The sequence below is a fragment of the Helicoverpa zea genome, chromosome 25, assembly GCF_022581195.2.
Source record: "Helicoverpa zea isolate HzStark_Cry1AcR chromosome 25, ilHelZeax1.1, whole genome shotgun sequence".
Taxonomy (NCBI): domain Eukaryota; kingdom Metazoa; phylum Arthropoda; class Insecta; order Lepidoptera; family Noctuidae; genus Helicoverpa; species Helicoverpa zea.
In genome coordinates, this window is record NC_061476.1 from 5,589,752 (window position 1) to 5,608,799 (window position 19,048).

General features: G+C 37.1%; 1 protein-coding gene across 10 annotated transcripts in view; it reads left to right on the forward strand.

Annotated features, from left to right (window-relative positions):
• LOC124642833 (plasma membrane calcium-transporting ATPase 2) overlaps window positions 1-14,131 on the forward strand; it is a 158,932-nt gene extending 144,801 nt beyond the window's left edge. For 6 of the 10 annotated variants that reach the window (XM_047181562.1, XM_047181561.1, XM_047181560.1 and 3 more), the window contains 2 exons: window positions 11,657-11,725; window positions 13,318-14,131. In XM_047181562.1, coding sequence (XP_047037518.1) covers window positions 11,657-11,725; window positions 13,318-13,536 — 288 coding nt within the window. In that variant the 3' untranslated portion in view covers window positions 13,537-14,131. Of the gene's footprint in view, window positions 1-5,402; window positions 7,938-8,586; window positions 10,286-11,656; window positions 11,726-13,317 lie in introns of those variants that run through there. The other 4 variants (XM_047181566.1, XM_047181567.1, XM_047181569.1 and 1 more) reach the window with 2 other exon arrangements.
• The last annotated feature ends 4,917 nt before the right edge of the window (window positions 14,132-19,048 follow it).

Here is a 19,048-nt window from a genome sequence, read left to right on the forward strand (position 1 = left end):
CTGACAGCTTTTTTATAAGATAATTGGAAATACGTTTTATAAATTAAATTCAAAAATTCGCGTTTGTAAAAGCTGTCAGTAAACTCCATGGGTAACATCATGACATATTGGCTGTGTTATTAAGACTGATAAATTATTAAAAAAAAACATGATGGTAGTCCATGCTTAGTTATTAAAAAAAAGTTGCTGTGCATTTTTACCGTAAAAATAAATTTTCGAAAAAAAAAAAGTAAACATGTCACAGTAATTAAAAATAATAAAAAAATATCTAAATAATAATAAAAAAAGAGACAAATAATAAAAATATTAGGACTCGCAGAACATGTTCGAGCTTTCGAAAGAGGGATAAGTTTTGAGTTTACAGCTTTGAATACATACCAATAAATATACAGCAAAGGTCAACAGGTCAACACTGCGGATACCTTGGGCATCCTAACGCTAAGTCTACGATATTATTGTCCTTATTATATATACATTTACTATTTTTGCATACAAACGAATATAACCACCATTTTTCAATTATGCATCCATACTATAGAATAATAATCGTCATAGATCTATAGAGATTACGCTGATCCATTTTACACATATTTTAATTTGTCCGTACAGTAAGCCGGTCTCTCACAGTACGAGTCGAAATAATAACAAATAATATATATATTTTATAACAAAATAATAATAATACACAAATAATTTTATCCGTAAAAAAAACGAAATTTCAAAATAACTGTACGTTATATTTCATTTGTTTTATATTTCTTTCTTGTTTTTGTTTTGTTTCAATTTATTTTCTTTTTATTTTACGTCTCGTATATTTCATTTCATTCTCCTATACTTCTGTTCTTTTCAAGACATTTATTTTTATACCTACACAGAGAAACACTTTACAAAGTAATAAATAGTAGTATACGCTATTATTATTTTTGGCCCATATTTAACGTAGATACTAACTCGTTGTTCGGTCACTAATTTTGCTAAAATAAACTAAAATTTCTTTTAAAAATTAAAACAGTCACGAAATTGGCAACCGAACAATAAAACATTAGAACTTTTATTTATCCAAAACAAGTACTTTTCATTTAACTTCTTCAGTGCCTGGTTTCATGACATGTATGTATTTGTTTCCTGTACTTGATTATTTTATCTATCTGTATTTCAGTCTTCAGATTCTGATCACACCCTGCTGTCTCCTGCCTCTTATCTTAATCTGTCATGAAACCGGGTCCCCCCGTTAGTGTCACTAGATAGACTTGAAGTAACGCCATGCATGAACCGCAGTATCAAATACAGTCTGACGCTTCCCGTTTTAGTTTTGACTTTCGACTATATTTAATACCTGAGTTGACTGTACCGACCCTCCCCACAACCCATTGGCATGCTCTTTTAGGCTGTGACAATGTTACTTATCCCTCGTATTTACCTTCAAACAGTTACTATGACTACCCCGATAGATGTATCAATATAATATTTACTCAACATAAACCACATCGCGGTATGAATATGACTATCTCTATCTTACTCTATCTTTTATTTAACTCTAGTCATACTGACTGTTTGATTTATTTTTTTACTATTTTTGTTTTTATTTTGTCTGTTTTTATTTTTGTTTTTATTTGACGAATAGTATTTTGCTTGTGATACGCCAACCCGAATCACCCTCGCTACTTATCCAAAGCAACCCAGCTGTATATGGGAGCCGTATCGAACGAACCTGCCACTGCCAGGCCCGCACGGCGTACCGACTAACATCCGTTACCGAATGTATAAGCAGTAACATGACGCAGTCGCATTCATTTATCCACTTTAATATTATTTCAATATTATTTTGTACCAAGTTGTGTTCAGTTACTGCTGTTCAAATCATTTGAGTGTGGAGTGGATTTTTCTTGAAAAAAGACTAGTAAATACACCCGTAGCGAGAGCATGCCGAGTGTGCTCGATACTAACACAAGTCTAACCGTATACGGTGGAACCTATCTCTTTCCTTTGCCGTTGTGTTGTTGTCAGTGTTTTTGTTTTATTTTTGTTATTTTCTGTTTATTTTGAGTTTATGTTTTGTTTTGTTTTTGTGAATGTTGTCCCCGTAGTGGCGTGTGATGTCGGGGTGTGTTTGGTCACGTGGTACAAGCGTCAAACTGCCAGCGAGGGCCATCATCAGTAGTTGCATTGCCTTGCAGTTGGACAGTTGCCTTCTTTGTGTTAATTTGCGTAAGTCTTGTTAGGCTTGATGTAGTGTCCATTATTGTACTTGTATATAGCGATGCTCGTACGCAGCCTTCCAGGTAAGTATACTATGTATGTAGAGACAATAACCAGTACTATTACATAAAAAAATATATAACCAACAAAGTGAGTTTGTTTAGCTTTCTAACTCTTTTCGACGATCGAAGATTGTGCAAATATCAATGTAATTTTTAATCAAAACAAAACTGTATTTAATGATATTTTCACAATAACAAACCGTCACAGTTTACTAAAAAACACGTAAATGTTCCTCCTTGGCACCTAAATAGATGTTTTAACAAAATTTCACGATAACAATAGCATGTTAGTTGTTCTAGTGTAAGTACCCGTTGTCACATATATGCGGAGTAGCGAGCCACCACCATAGAACGCATATGGAATTTGACATAAATAAATAGAATCCAGTATAAACGTTTGGTTTGTTAAATTGATAGTAAAGCCTGATGGCAGATTAGGTGTAACCCGAGTTAGGTTAGTGCACCCTCGTGTCCCAGCATCTGAGGCGTCCCTGCGTTGTGTAGGCCTAGAGTAGTCGGCGTCCTACAGGGTAGCAAGGATCGTTCCCCTTATTATTTTCTCATGTTTTTTTTTTTTATTTTTGTCTTTTTATTTTCCCTCCTACGTTGGCACTCTTGCGGGTCATATTCGTATCACGCGACACTGGCCGGCCCTGGCCCCATACACGCATCAGATACACGATACACATAGTTCCATTTCGTTTTTGTTTCCTGATTTTTTTGTTTTCTATAAATGGGTCTGTTTTATCGTGTTGACCCCGTTGCGGCTGGGACAGATATGGACTCGATGTGCTAATATTTTAAATGTTAATATTTCATAATTAATGTTCAGTTTTTGACCTCATCATCTCATGAATCACTTTTTGTTAAATCCAATATGTTTAAAAGAAGTAATTTCCTTTTTTTTGCTGTTGCTACAGTTTTTTATTAAAAAAAAAAACATATAAATATGAACATGATGCAAATTGCAATTTCTAGATTTTTTTTCAAAAATACACTTTATTTTTAGAAACTTAAAAACACATATTAAAATTAAAACCAAGTGTGTGTTTGTCTAACAACTACAGTAAAATAAATATAATTAACCTAAAAAAATAAATCCTTTAAACGTGTCCTATGTACACCTTGTGCTGCATGTGTCACGCGGCCATATCTGTCCGGCGGCGACATAGTAACGCTAGGGCTGCGCACGTAGGACGGTGTCGAATGGGGCGTGGAGCCGCGCGTCGTAGAGAGATGTTGTTGGCAGCCCCGGCCGGTGCTGGAGACCGAGGTGTAGTGGCGGCCGCGGCGGCTGCGCGCGCGCTGCCTGCGACGGACCACACCGGTACCGCCCCGCCCCTAGCGTAGTGCCCCACCCGCCGCGGCGACACGACACTCGACACACACCCACAGATATATCATACACTACCTCCGCCATCTCTTTGAGGGATCTATCAAGCCAGCTTTTCACTATTGGATGTAAAAAATATATATTACATCCTGATATACAATATTTTATCTCTCGTCATACATTTCTATATATTACATCTCAAACTATAAATATTTTTCAAAATGTATAATGAGTGTAAAATATTATATCTCATTAGGTAATATATATTATATCCCATAGTCAAAAGACGGCTTCAGAACGGGAGCGGTCAGTTTTGCGTTCGAAGTAGATACTACTACTTCTACTTGACCGACGCGGTCAGAAGTATATCTATGTAACATAATATGACACAAAGAAAGCAAAACTGACCGTTTGAACGCTTGACCGCGTAACCGCTCCCTGTCTGATAGATCCCTACGTGAATACCTCAACAGTTGGCCGTAAATTCATAAAAAAACAGTATTTTTTTATATTTTACCAAAGTTAAAGTTTGATATGGGGCGTGATCTTATCGATTGCGATAATAATACACCTCAAAGTATTTTTATTGCTATATTTTCTTTCCTAAAGTTCCTAAAATTTAAATGTAATCCGAAAAACTTTTTAATGCAACATTTAACTATATATCGGATGGCATCTGAATAGTAGGAACTTTCGGAGCTAGATAGGGACATTAAAAATACTTTGAGGTATACTATTACAGTGATCGATGAGATTACGCCCCATATAGAATGTTAACTTAGGTAAAACATAAGAAAATATTTTATTTTGAATTTCTGCTACCAGTTGAGCCATTCACCTTAAAGCAATAGTATTTGTCGATACTCGATACCGACTACGTATTTCTTTTTTTTTTTGTATGTCAAATTTTAGTTCCACAAGTGACCGCTAATAAAATTTGCCATACAAAATAATTACGTACATGTCGAGTATCGATAAATACTATTGCTTTTAAGTCATGGTAGAGGTACTGGCACGTTTTATTATCTTGCACACTTGTAGATAAAAGGTGCAACTGTCCAGCACAAATCTGATATTGGTGTGACGGTATTCGGACACAATGAGTGAATAAGCACTGTTGTGGCTCAAATTCTTAGTAAGCATTTGGCACATATTTTTATAAAGAAATTAAAAAAAAATATTTAACAAAAATTACCTAACTTGAAACATTCCAGATTAGCAAAATTTAATGGGATTTAAGGTATTAAGATGTGCAAATTACATAAATGTGTGTTAGAATACATGATGTTGATACAACAGCGAGTAGAGTGTCGTCGCGTACCCGTTAGCGTTTGACTAGTTCTGTTTTCTCGTCTGTTATGCATCTGCCCATGACTACTGTGACTGTAGCTGTCGCCCCCCCCCCCCCGCCCACCCCTCACTCCTTTGGCACCGTCTCCGAGCTCCGTCACCGAGCCCCATCTCGTCCCGCTTTGTGATGTCACTCTGTTGTCTCTCCAGTCAGCCAGTCATGTAGCCACAGTGTTTGTTTTAGCAGTTATCGCAGCACCTTAGCTCTTTTGTTTTGTATAGTTAGCTATGTGAGCATGGCGTCCACCGTCCCCCAGCACCGGACTCACATCGCCATCGTCACTCGGGTAGTGCTAGCTAGCTGCGAGGTGTCGCATAGTGCATGCGGTAGCCGAGCCGGTCCGAGGTCCGCACTCTGAATACAGACAACGCGCGTAACAAGAACATCCACACCACACTCGTGGGTAGTCGGTACGGCGAGCGGGGCGGGCGGGCGGTGCAGCTGTGTGGTGTTGCAGCTGCGCGTGGTGCGCGCCTTCAAGTCCACGCTGGAGGACCTGGAGGAGCGGCTGTCGGCGCACTCGGCGGCCGGCCTGCGCTCGCGCCTGCGCGGCTACGACGTGCCCTACATCGACGCCGACGACGTGCCGCCCGCCGCGCGCACCGAGACCACCATATTCTAGCCGCCACCGACCGACACCACCACTTCCGACCTTTTATTTTTATTGTATGCAAGTTTTCGTTGTTCCCGGCGGCCCGGCCGCCCTCGTACTTAACGCCGCAATCTCCCGCGTAATCTCGACGCTTTCGCCGCGCCCCTATCTCGTTTCTGTCTCGATCGTGTTTACGCTTTAACGATTAATCGACTCTTAATTATAGTACGTTAAGAATTTTTATTAAGTGTTGAAATTTTTTAGTACTAGGTAGTTGATAGAGCAATAAACTACTAGACGATGTTAGCGGCCCGATGGTAGGCTCCTACACCGAATTGTGCCTGTTGCTGCGCCGCCCGTGCGCGAGCGCGTTATGTACATTCAAATCATATTTGTAACCTGTTGATGATGTTAACGTTTCAATAGAGTGTTTGCATATTTTAATAGTTGACGAGTGAGCATATCTTAGTGTCGGGACCCCTATTTCTTATACGTAGGTTATACGACTCCTTCTTCCGGTCATTATAAATAAACACTGCTATTTTAGAGATGAACATATTTGTACATAAGTTAGTGAATTTCAAAAAGTCTTTTTATGAATATCGGAGCATTGATATTTTGTATAGGTAGCTATATGAAACTTAAATCTAAATTATGAAACTCCAATTTAAATTGTAAACTTTTTAATATTCCTTGAACTTCGAAATTTTACGAAAAAATTTAAAAGATTTAAAAAAACTTTTTAAAGTTTTCAACTTCGTCACTTACTTAGCTTTTTGTGTAAGTAGTTTGTTACGAGAAAATATTATTATTATTATGAGATATTGAGGGTACTTGGCAGCTTGTGTGTTTTCTTTCATAGTAAATTTTGGGACCACTTTTAACCCCTTCTATCTTTGAGATCTATATCTTCATTAAGTATAATTATATATTATATTGGTTATGAGACGGTAATTTGTCTATAAAAAAATCAAATATAATTAATCAAAACTTACATAGATTTTATGTATACGCCTAAAGTTTAGTATGAATAAGACACTTCACGCTTACAAAAGAGAACCGAAAAAGCTCTAACAAAAGTGTATCTTTAATGAATTGGTTTTTGCGAGAAATGTTACGAGAAATATTTACATTAAAAAAAAATAAACTGTAAGCAAATTCCATAGCATTTTTTTTCGCCTGTCATGTTCTGATGGGGGTGGCCATTTAGCCCATACGCTCTATTTCAGATGTTGACGGTAAGTTTAGGTCTGACGGCTAGGGAGCGTACCGTTGTAAGTATTCACGACGGATGTGTAGGTACTCGTTGAACATTCATTTGAGTAGAGCATGGACCCGTGGTGTCTGCACTTGGCTGACCAGCGACTTCCAACCCCGGCTTCATTGAATACTATCAATTGTAATCCCTGTTGGCAACAATACTATCAACTACAGTATTGAAACGCGAAGCATAATCATATTTTTAGTTACTTGTAGTACATAAGCATACTATCATTGTTTTAATTTTTTAATACAGTACATGTTGTATTTTTGCTAATAATTACTTTTGACACAAGACCAACAGCTTTAGTCCCAGTTACAAATGAATAACAATTGCATATAATTCAATAAGCCGATACGTACACCAATAAAGGTGAGACCGCTGGCGGCCATCTTGTGACGTCACGTCGACAATATGGCCGCCGCGACTAGATTGTAAGTTCTGAGCATTATAATGGAGCAAATGTATATTATTTTGGTACAAAATGTTGTTTCTTTTAATTGTTTTTAATTTTTAATTATTTTTGCTTCGCATTTACAGTGTGATCATGCTTATATTACAGTGTTATGCATGTATACTGATGTCTGTGAGTATTGCACAATTTGTATTTTATTTCTTTTATTATTATTGTAAGTAGATGTTTGTTAAGAGTTTCTGATAATATACATTAATTACGAATAACCTTTTATATTGTCAGACTCTCGAAAAGGTTTTATATCCGAATTTTTCATTTTTTTTATTACTGTAACAATCCAGCATTTAATATAAAATGGTTTTATATACAACCACGATAACTTACAACTCTAACACTGTAGTTGTTAAGCTGATAAAATATTTACATGAAAATTAAATGAACGCATAAATTAATATTATCTCCACTATTACACCAAATTATTAAACTTAAGTCTTATATAAAATAATAATTAAAACAAAACGGCTTTTACATTATCCACTTAATTTTTTTTTTATTAACTCGGTTGTGTATGTACTTATGTAATAAGTTGATTTTCGTTTTCTTTATTTATTTTGAGTTTTACTGTAACAATACGTTTAATTGTTAAATAATACATACTTAACCGGCACTATAAACCACTATAGTAAATAAAAACTCATTATAATAAAAGTATTTATTTGACAAATGTTGATATTTTATTTTCTTTTGTACCTGAAACACGTTGATAGCGAGTCGCCGAAGCAACCGTCGCGAGTAGCTCACATACCGGACTTTCATTGATCTGAGTAGCTGTAGTTCCCACACGGTATTTTTACTATATTTTTATATTATTATTTTGTTTATATATTTAGTATCTGCTACTGGATGCCCTCGACCCCGACCCAGCTAGTGAATGCCCCCTATTAGTTACAGTTAGGCACTTTACTAACGAAACTGCTTCCTAAAAATATTTCCATAGTTTTCTATAGCTACAACTCTTCACTATCAGTAGTTGTGGTGTTCTAAAGACAAATGACGTTTCAGTTTTTTTGAGCTCAACCAACCAATCTCGGCGATGTCGCCGCGACTGATTGGCGACCCGTCGGCGACCTTATGTAATAGAATATTTCAAATAACAACTAAGTTCGTCGACAAAGTCGCCAGATTAAGTCAGCAGGTCGCCGAAATTGTTGTGTTGAGCATTTCATGTTTAAAAAAGAAGTTCTGTTTGATTTTGGAACGCCATTGGCGAGTTTCCCACGTAATTAGTGTATGGGCGACAAAGCAGTTTGGTTACGCGGCTGTAGCTAGGGTCGCCGGACGCGTACTCACACGTCCGTCATGGTTTTTTGCAGCAAAAGGCGGACATATTGGCCGGCCGCAGGATATTTGTCAATAATTATTTGGCGGAGCACCGGAGGATCAGCGTGCAATCTGGAGGCAGCTCCCTTCCCGCGCTCAGCCCCGTATCGCATCAGAGCGATGATTAAATAATGCCCCAAATAATAAAACACGACACTAAAGTGAAACTAACACGCACGGACTCAAACTACTGCCATTTAAAACGTTCAAAACAATCCCAACGGATATTCTAAAATTATAATAATAAATTACAGTTTTTCGCTAAAATTTCTAAATAAAAATACATTTTTTGAAATCTCTTAAAAATGTAAATGCAGTAGATAGTTAAGAATTGTTTACTAAAATATAAGTAAAACATTAGATTCGCAAAATATATTGATTACATTTATAATTATGATAACTATGGTGCACCACTATTTAGATGGACTAAATAAGATTTTGAGCAAATTATTTTATGACCGGTATATATAACAAAATATTAAAAAGTTTCTGATAAGTATATTTAATTAATATCGTTTTTAATTTTTCTGTAAATATATAAATCTTTAAACTCATCCTTTCTTGTAATTAATATGTTTAAAATAACTGTTGTGTGTTAAAAATAAAAGTATATAATACGGATAAAGTCATGTGCCATTTTTATATATTAAAAAGTAAATAACGAAACACAATTTGTGCTACTCAAGTGCTTTTATAAACGTTTTTAATAATAAGATGATATTTAAATTTGCTTGTTATTTTTGTTTGTTTGTTTTCTTGGAAGAATGCGATCTGAATGTGGAATATTTAGTGTTAGATAATGTGTCTTATTTATTAGAAGCTCGTTGTGTTTTGTCCTTACGTAGTTGGAGGGATTGATTCGTGTTTATGTGTCGGCCACAACTACAAAACACAAACGCTATGCTCATATTTTTATAGACTATACATCGATTTAGCAAAACAGTAGAACTGTATGCATATTTGTTATATGGCACAATAATATAGTTTTATACATTTTGCATGAATCGGAAAACTTTTATTGTTAAAATCTGATCTTTTTATTTTTCAATATTTTTATGTGTACTTTGGTAACGATATCACTACTCTGACTTGTAAAGGTTGTGAGGTTGTTACCGAGGTACCTCTATATAGCCTTACACTACACACTATCACTATTCTCTAATCTTCCGTCTCCTTCTGTTTTGTTCCTTTCCTCTTCACCAAGGTATCTCAAGCAAATTTAATTATCATTCCAGTGTTTTGTGGTAAAGTTTAATATGTTTATATGTTAAGTATATACTAAATATTTAATAAAAAAAAAACGTTTGTGTATTGATTCTTAAAGTTGAATGCACCACAAGTAGACTTAAACATTGCCTGCTACGTCAGTGTTAAGACTTAGAAGAGTATAGTATACAAAAATATCTATTATAGCTAAAATTATGGATGATTAATCGTGTCTTGGTGTACACCAAACTTAGATGTAAAAATATTAAAATACGTTTTTTCAAAAATTAAATAATTACGCTTTTAGTAGGTGCGAACACGGCGTTAGTGTTAACTCTCATAGAATATGATATTCGGAAGCCATAGCAGAGCATGAGTTGTCACTATACATACGTATGTCGGTATAATAAACTGGTACTGTTGTTAATTCGTTATCTCTAACGCTTCTTGTCTTAAAGTTTAGTAATAAAGTATCTATACTCCAAAGTAACTTTCATTTCACCTGCCACATTGTGGAGAGCTGCAAATATAAGGTAATCTTGCAGTATTGGCAACGTGTTGATGTGTCGATGTTGGTCCAATGTTTGTTGTTGGCGCCTGTGGCCAACATGGGCGCCTGTCGTACGGTCTCTAGTCGATGTTAGATCGCTTCGAGCTTCCACGCTGACTCTAGTACACCAACTGTCGACTAGCATGGACGACATGTCTTTGCGTATATGATGCACATACTACCGATTACTGCAAACATTTCCACGCCAAGGTAAACTACTTGATATTACGCACCTATTGCAACGCTTGCAGATTTATATGTATCTACACTATGTATGTAACATATATGCAATGACAGTAAATAACTAACTAGAATAGATGACGTGCTCCGCTTGAACATAATCGCCACGCTAAACGAAATATATGTAAATAGTTACACATGTCAAAATTAATTGAAAACCCAAAAAAGTCACAAATCAAAACTGTATAGGCATCATCTTGTTGTTAGTTTCACTCTGTAATAAATGTATGCTTCTGTATATAGTTGTAACATAGCTTGACTAGATTGTCCTATACCGGTATACTTAGGTAGAACTTATCTGGTATGTGAGCGACTACGTCGACATCGATATATTGTGTGTGCTTCACTAGATATAGATCGCATGATGACAGACATACAAACACAAGTGCCGATACAACTACACACACTCATACACACACACACACACATGATTTATTTTCAACAAAACAACGGAACTACAGCAAAAAACATAGGATATGTGTTCAATGTTAAATGTTATATTGTATTTTTTTACACCTAAGTTTGTTATTATTTAATTTTTATTACTTGCGTTTTTAAAAGATGGATGTTAACGGAGCCCTGGATGGAAAAACATACATAAAAAATCTAGTTTATAAGTGCACACCCCATGAATGTGCTTTTTAAGGTACCTTATAGGATGTACCCCGCGTCTTACAATTTTAGTTCTGTTTATTGTGTATCTATATACTATATTTACTTCTTCTAATATCTGCTCTTTGCTTCGCGAGGCACACAGCTTCGTCTAGTCCCCCTGATAAACTTTCTATACTTTCTGATATTATTTCTGAAGACACTGCTATTGCGTCCAACGCTACTCTACCTTCTTTATATTCGTGCGTAATATACTTGACTGGTAGAAGCGTCACTTTAGTTACTGTTGATAGATTAGCAGTAGAGTAGCGTTGGTCCCCAGCACGCAGTATATCTATGTATGTATGTATATCCTTCCCGCGCCGCCGCACGGCGGGTGCGCCTCTGTGTCGTACCTTTACTTCAAGTTCTCGTTTTTATTTTCTTTTCCATGAATACCCAATTGCACACGGAAGGTGATAGGTGGCGAGTTACAAGAACGATTGATTCCCGTCCCCTACAGCAAGACGTCTACCGATCAAGCTGTAAGATTCACATTTATGAGAGGACAGCCTGTTTCACTCACTTTTTATTGTTTATTTGACTATTTTTATGTTAACATTTTTTCGTTTTTGATTATTTTTTCGTTACGTTCAAATGTTTTAATACTGTACTGTCTATCTATACCTACAAATGTCCGTTCTGTAACTGTTTCCCACTGGCTTGTTTGTCGTAGTGTTGACTGTGCACTTCCACGCTTATATACCTCACTTTGTCTCCTGTATGCGCTTGTATACCTACAATGCGTGGTCTCTCTAGGACTGCTTAGCCGCTGTCACGCCGATATCTTCCCACCCTAGTATATACGTACACTACACTAGCTTCCTACCCACCGATATCGATATATGTTGTTGGAGTGCTACGGTCAATGTCATGTGCATGAGTCTCACTACATGTATCCTGACGCATGCGCTCTGTTATACATATTATATACCTATTTACATATATCCCCCACCTGGGCAATGGGTGTCAAATATTTTATCACATTTTCTCACTTGTGATTTAAATATTGTTGAACTGTGTTTTTACTTAATCGACTTCAAATACTTAATTATTTTCCAAAAACCACTTCTGCTGTAAATATGCAAATGTGTGTCTTGCAATAAAATATATAATATCTTGAAGTCGATTTTCTAATGTGGAATGCATTGTAAATATGACATTTAATGTTTTTTTTTTACTATTAATGTTAATACTGGTTTTGATTGATGTGGTATTATTAACAAATTAACGTGGGTTTCAAGTATACAAATACCTATATAGGATTCTGATAGGAATCTGAAGATAATTTGAGTCGATGAACACAAAGTATTGACTAGAAGTTCCTAGTAGATAAATAGCTTTTATATTGTTTTGGCAACCCATATATCATGGCATAGTGATGTTGTTTTTATATTTTGCGTCATATTATGCACTAAAGCTCGGTCCACAGGGGTACTGGCGTGCGTCTGCGTCTCTACGACACAACACGCTAGTACTCGCTGTGTGACCGACGCATTCAAATTGTACAATTCGTGGGGTCCTAACAAGCCAGGGATTCGTCATAGCTTTCAATCCATTTCGAAAACTAGAAGCATCCAAAGTAATGTTCAATCTAAAACAGCTTTTAGAAAACAAAATTTTCTTTATATCTGTCATAGGCTAGTACAACGCTTTACGTCTCCGTGTTGGTAAAGGGACTGAAGGTCGCAGGTTTTGTCAGCTTGCTTCACAATATTTCGGATATAGGACGTTGTTGGGTAAAGCGATGTTGCTTCGTATGATGTGCAATGTAAGTAGGGCAGCATAGAGCTTCGCGTAGGCCACGTGGCGCCCGAGGGCGCAGCGCTGCATGCACTAGCTCGCGGCGGAGTCTGTATTCAGAGCGTGAGTCCCGAGCCCCGGCCGCTCACTGCATGGCATGGCTCGCCGACACATTCTGTGACTCGAATTTTCAACCTAACGCTTTCTTGCCTATTTTTTATGGTTCGGTGTGCTTGTATATGTTGATGCGTGTCGCTGCGGCCGCCCTGGGCCCTGCCTCGCTGGAGGCGGGGCGCAGGGCCTCGGCCGCAGCTGACGGGCGGCGCGTGCGCAGATCCGCGTGGTGAACGCGTTCCGGCAGGGGCTGGACTCGCGCGGCTCGCTGGCGGACGCGGCGCTGGCCGAGGCGCTGCGCAAGCAGACGGCGCTGGCCAAGCGCTTCTCGCACTCGTCCAGCATCGACTACGCCGACGCGGCGCGCGACTCGCTGGCGCCGCACGACATCGACGTGGAGCGCCTGTCCAGCCACAGCCACACGGAGACGGCCGTGTAGCCGCCGCCCGCGTCCGGCGCGCCGGCCCGACTGCCCGCCCGACTGCCCGACTGCCCGCCCGACTGCCCGCGCCGCAGCTCATCGATGCAATAATTTAGCGATTAATATCAGTATTATGGACGCCGCCGCCCCGACACCGACCGTGCCCGCGCACGAAACTCGAACCGTTACGCTGCCATCGCTCTAATTATATTATTATACATACGAGTAATAATAATGCTAAACGATTGTGTATAAAATCATATTTATAAAGGTAACGAGGATGATCAAGTTTGGTATTTGATTTTGAACACGTATGGTTGAGGGTGCGTGACGAGCCGGGCGCCCGCACTAGTCTCGCAGCCACCAGTGTACTTGAGCATAAGTTATATTGTTAACTAGTGTGTTTAATTATTCGATTGTTTTGAAAATATTTTATTATTATACGCGCGCGTCGCGATGCGCGCGTCTGTTGAACAAATAAAAAAAATATTGTCTAATTATTAATTTTAGATTTAAGCGCAAGGATGAGCGAATGGACGTGTGTTTTTTGAAAAAAAAAAAAAAGTTTTCGCATACCATCGTGTCATCTCTTACACGGAATGAAATGTTTTATATTGCTTTTGTCAAAGACATGTTGTGGGAGCGGCGCGGCGGGCGCGCGGGACTCACCTTTTGTATAAAGTTATTTCATTTGTAGCGCTGTCATCGTTTGTACGTACGCCCAGTGATATTACGTCCGCGCGTGCCCGCCGCGCCGCCTATACATATATATACAGGGTGTTTGGCGCATGGACCGACACAATTTTTTGGGGGATTCGTGAGGCCATGTACTAGTTTTCACTCATAGACCCAATGTCCTATATGTCACTGTATTCGAGATACGATTTTTTTTGTTTGTTTTTAAAAATTACCGGAACTATCACCTTTAAAACGCTATAACTTTTCAGTCTGTTGTCGAATTTACACCAAATCACTTTCATTGCGTTCTCTGATGTATTATTATTCCAAATAAAACATAAATTCATAGCACTAGATGGAAAAAAAATACTTGTTGAGCTTCCAAAGTCTTAAAAATGAAAAAACGTATGAAAAATGTCAAATTCAAAATTAATTATAAAAAAAAGTAAAAGCTTTTATGAACTTCATTTAATAAAAAAAAAATGCCTACTTAATACCCTTTCCAACGATATGCCACATGGGTGTGAAATCATTAATAATGTCGTCACAAACCTAAAGGTACACATTAACCAGTGCCAGGGTAATGAAAACACAAAAATGTTTTAAAATGTTTTAATTAAATTTAAGTTATAAATTATGTTCAAAATGACTGCCTCTGTTGCGAATGCATGCACGGCATCTTTTTCTAATTTCTACAGTCGTCGTCCTCAGTCGCATTTCTGCTTTCATAATTTCAAAGGCGCAATTTATTCTTTCGATTAAAATTTCTCTTGTGGGTACTTCAGTCGCATACACAATTTCTTTTGCACGGCCCCAGACATAAAAATCCAAGGGCGTCAGGTCTGGTGAACGTGCAGGCCAAGGAATTGGGCCGCCTCTTCCGATCCATGAATTTGGAAAACAGTTGTCCAAATGTTCTCGCACGTCTCGCTGGTAATGTGCTGGACAGCCATCATTTTGGAAAATAATTGGTTCTCCATCTAATACTGGTAATACCAATTCAGGTAAATCTTCGAGTAAAAAATTCAAATAATTTTCTCCGGTCAGGCGCTCTGGTAAGAAATGTGGACCGATCAGGTGTCTTCCAATAACCCCCGCCCAAACGTTTACACTAAACTTAGTTTGAAAGGAACTTTGTCTTTTCTTGCGGGGATTTTGTCTTTTTTGCGCCCAATGGTGAAGGTTGTGGAGATTCACAATTCCCTCGTGATTAAAATTGGATTCATCAGTCCACAAAATTCTTTTTAAAAAATTTGTATCATCTACGTCCGTATGCATCATAAATCGGCAAAAATCGAGCCGTCTCCTGTGATCATCATCTATGAGACCTAGAACAATCCATTAAAGACTGGTAAAAATTCACTTTTTGAATGGCAAAAACTAACATAAATTTAAAAGATAAAATTAGAAAAAATAAAAGTTACTAGGTATTTATTTGAAAAACGAACCAGTAAAGCTACAAGGATATTTGTAAACGTTTAAAATAAGTGTATGGTTAAAACCATTTTAAAATACAAGTTTTTTGGGTGCAAAATTTCAGCACAATAAGGTCGAAGATAACTGGTTCAAAATTTAGTTTTACGATTTCGCCTGATAAAATAAATAAAGTACTTAACGTACCTTGAACAGAAGTGTAGTGATACGCATGCTTTCCATTTTCCCGAAGAACTGACCAAACTTTCCAAACCGACAAGTGAAGTCTTTCAGCTACAACTCGAATACTTGTCGTTGGATCCTCATCAAAAGCTTGCAAAATGCTTTCATCAATTACAACATTATGTTGCCTCACATTAACGCGAGGCTCTTGGAAATTTATGTTTCCAGTCTCCCTCAGACGTCGATAGGTTGTAGCAAACGTCTCGTGGTGTGGTATACGCCGGTTAGGATAACGCTGCTGGTAAATTCTACGCGCTTCACGAGCGTTACAATTAGCGCTGCCATATGCCAACAACATGTCAGCATACTCTTCGTTGCTGAAGTTAGGCATTGTAACAAGCACGGTGAATACACCAACAGTTTAACAGAAAAGTTCAACAAACAAAACTTAACAAAAACAAACTTTAACAAAAAACAACGAAATAGGAAAACGTGAAATACACGGACACTTCCGATAGCAGAGATAGTCAAATCTCGACTAAACAAGGATCACATAACAAACTCCAACCCAATGATAGACAAAGACAAGAGATATTTTTCATGCGTAAGAAAGAGACAGGCAGTTTACCTGCCAATTACCTGCTTACCATTGTTCTATCAAACGGGTTCGTTGTTAGAGACGTTAGAGTGCGTGTTCGTTCCTGCTCTGATTTTGACGACATTATTAATGATTTCACACCCATGTGGCATATCGTTGGAAAGGGTATTAAGTAGGCAATTTTTTTTTATTAAACGAAGTTCATAAAAGCTTTTACTTTTTTTTATAATTAATTTTGAATTTGACATTTTTCATACGTTTTTTCATTTTTAAGAGTTTGGAAGCTCAACAAGTATTTTTTTTCCATCTAGTGCTATGAATTTATGTTTTATTTGGAATAATAATACATCAGAGAACGCAATGAAAGTGATTTGGTGTAAATTCGACAACAGACTGAAAAGTTATAGCGTTTTAAAGGTGATAGTTCCGGTAATTTTTAAAAACAAACAAAAAAAATCGTATCTCGAATACAGTGACATATAGGACATTGGGTCTATGAGTGAAAACTAGTACATGGCCTCACGAATCCCCCAAAAATTTTTGTCGGTCCATGCGCCAAACACCCTGTATATATATTTAACTAAATTATTGAACTATTAGTTAAGGTGTTTGTTATAAATTTCAATAACTTTTTTGTTTTACGACCTTTTTCCCCTAAATCTAAGTATACATTTAAGTCATATCTCGAAGCGTAGACGCATAAACAGAAAAGTTTCTACACAAGAACGACAAGCAAACATTCTTGTGTAAAAACCGACGTAGTCCACTTTGAACATCTTCAAAATGTTTCAAATAGAAATAAACATTAAAATTGTATAGCTGAAGGTATTTATTTGTAATGCTAGTCTCTTATGAAACAAAATACTAATTATTCAATTATTATAATGTACTTATTGATTATTGATAAATACTTCAAGTTTATTAAACAAGATATAGTCTACGGTGTAACGAATTGATTTGGCAATTTTTTGTGTATGAGCAATAGCGAGGCGCTCCAGCTAGGCGACGTAGTATCGCAGCAGAGGCATTTTCAACTTATATCGTAAGACATTACTTATCGAGTTAGTGACATCGGCGCCTACTCGCCGCCACGCGGTTTACTATAATATGAGTATAAATAATGAGAATCAAAACGATCTAGCGAATCGGCAATGTTCAATTTTGTATAGAACGTTTCATAGTAGCGGTATTTGAGAGTTGTTACGTTTTATTTGTGAGCTCGCGAGGCCCGCCCCGCCCGCCTCATCCACGACAGTGGCGCGACAACTATTAAAACTATTAAACAATCTTGTAAGTAATTAAGTATTAGCTTCGAATCAATAAAGCCTTTTTAAAAAAAATTAGTTAAAAAATGAAACTATTGAAACTTCACAATGTTTAAATAAAATAATATTAGTTATGATTTCAGTGATTAGAGAGGTCATGGTATCGTTTTGTGTATTATATAATATTGTTTCGTTGATATTCGTTACCACGAGTTCCCCAATGAAAGACATAAATAATTAGGAGTCGATCGTTGTAGAGGTGCGCACAGGCGCAACCCTTACCTAACAGACAATTTGTTTGACACGACAGTCTGCCACTAACCATTTTAGCTGATAAGTCCCATTGTTGTATTTTTCGTCTCACAATAAATGAAAATCTATTTTATTGTTTTTACATGTGTGTTTTATTTGGTCATTCCCTTGTACATTGGTTACCAGTTCACTTTTCCATCGATAGATGGCAGGCATGGCTCGATAGTCGATCTATTTTGAATTACCTAGCAACTAAATTGATGTTAGGATCAACATGCCTTTACAAGTAAGCACTTAAAACCAAAATACATAGTTAACCAATCAACGCAAAATGAATAATTAAACATAGTTATAAATAGAACATACACATTGAATACCTAGCGATTGTGTCGCTTTTTCTTTACATATTCACAGAACAAATCACGATTACCTCTTGCTATAATAAGTATTTGCTGCACATTTAAAGTATTTGCTACATCTCCAAACGTTTTAATTGGTTTATTTTTTATTCCTACTATTTCAAATACATACGCAATTGTCAAAACGTTGCTTAGTAGAAATATCAACGCAGACATGGCAAAGCGTCTCCATATGTTGGCTTTAGCAGTAACACCAGCCTTATTTTCCCTGAACAGAGAATATAAAACTGTCCCGTAAATAATAATATTTAATATCAGAGGCACATAATATATTACATTCATAGTCATAGTCATTACGCGGAAAACATCGCCTCCTAAATTATTAACGTAACTATACCACGTAGTAAAATAATACACGAATGAGATAAAAAATGGGACACCCCAAGCAAATAGAGAACTTTTCAAATATCTCCTATGAATATCAGTATAGAACACTTTTACGAGATCTTTGTAGAAAATAAAGAACAGCACTAATAACCAGAAAGAACCCGACAATTTTGCAAAAATAAATAAAACCGAAGGAAACAGTAACAATAAGTTATTACGTATAGGAACCCCTTCATAAATTAAAGAATAGGAGAGCACATAGAAAAAAATACTTAACATGTTAGCAAGGATTGTATTGAGTATCACGTAGTTTCTGAAATGCCGGAACTTCTTGATGAGGCACCACGATGTCAATCCGCAAATGAAGGAAACTAGAGATATTGCGATTATGCACC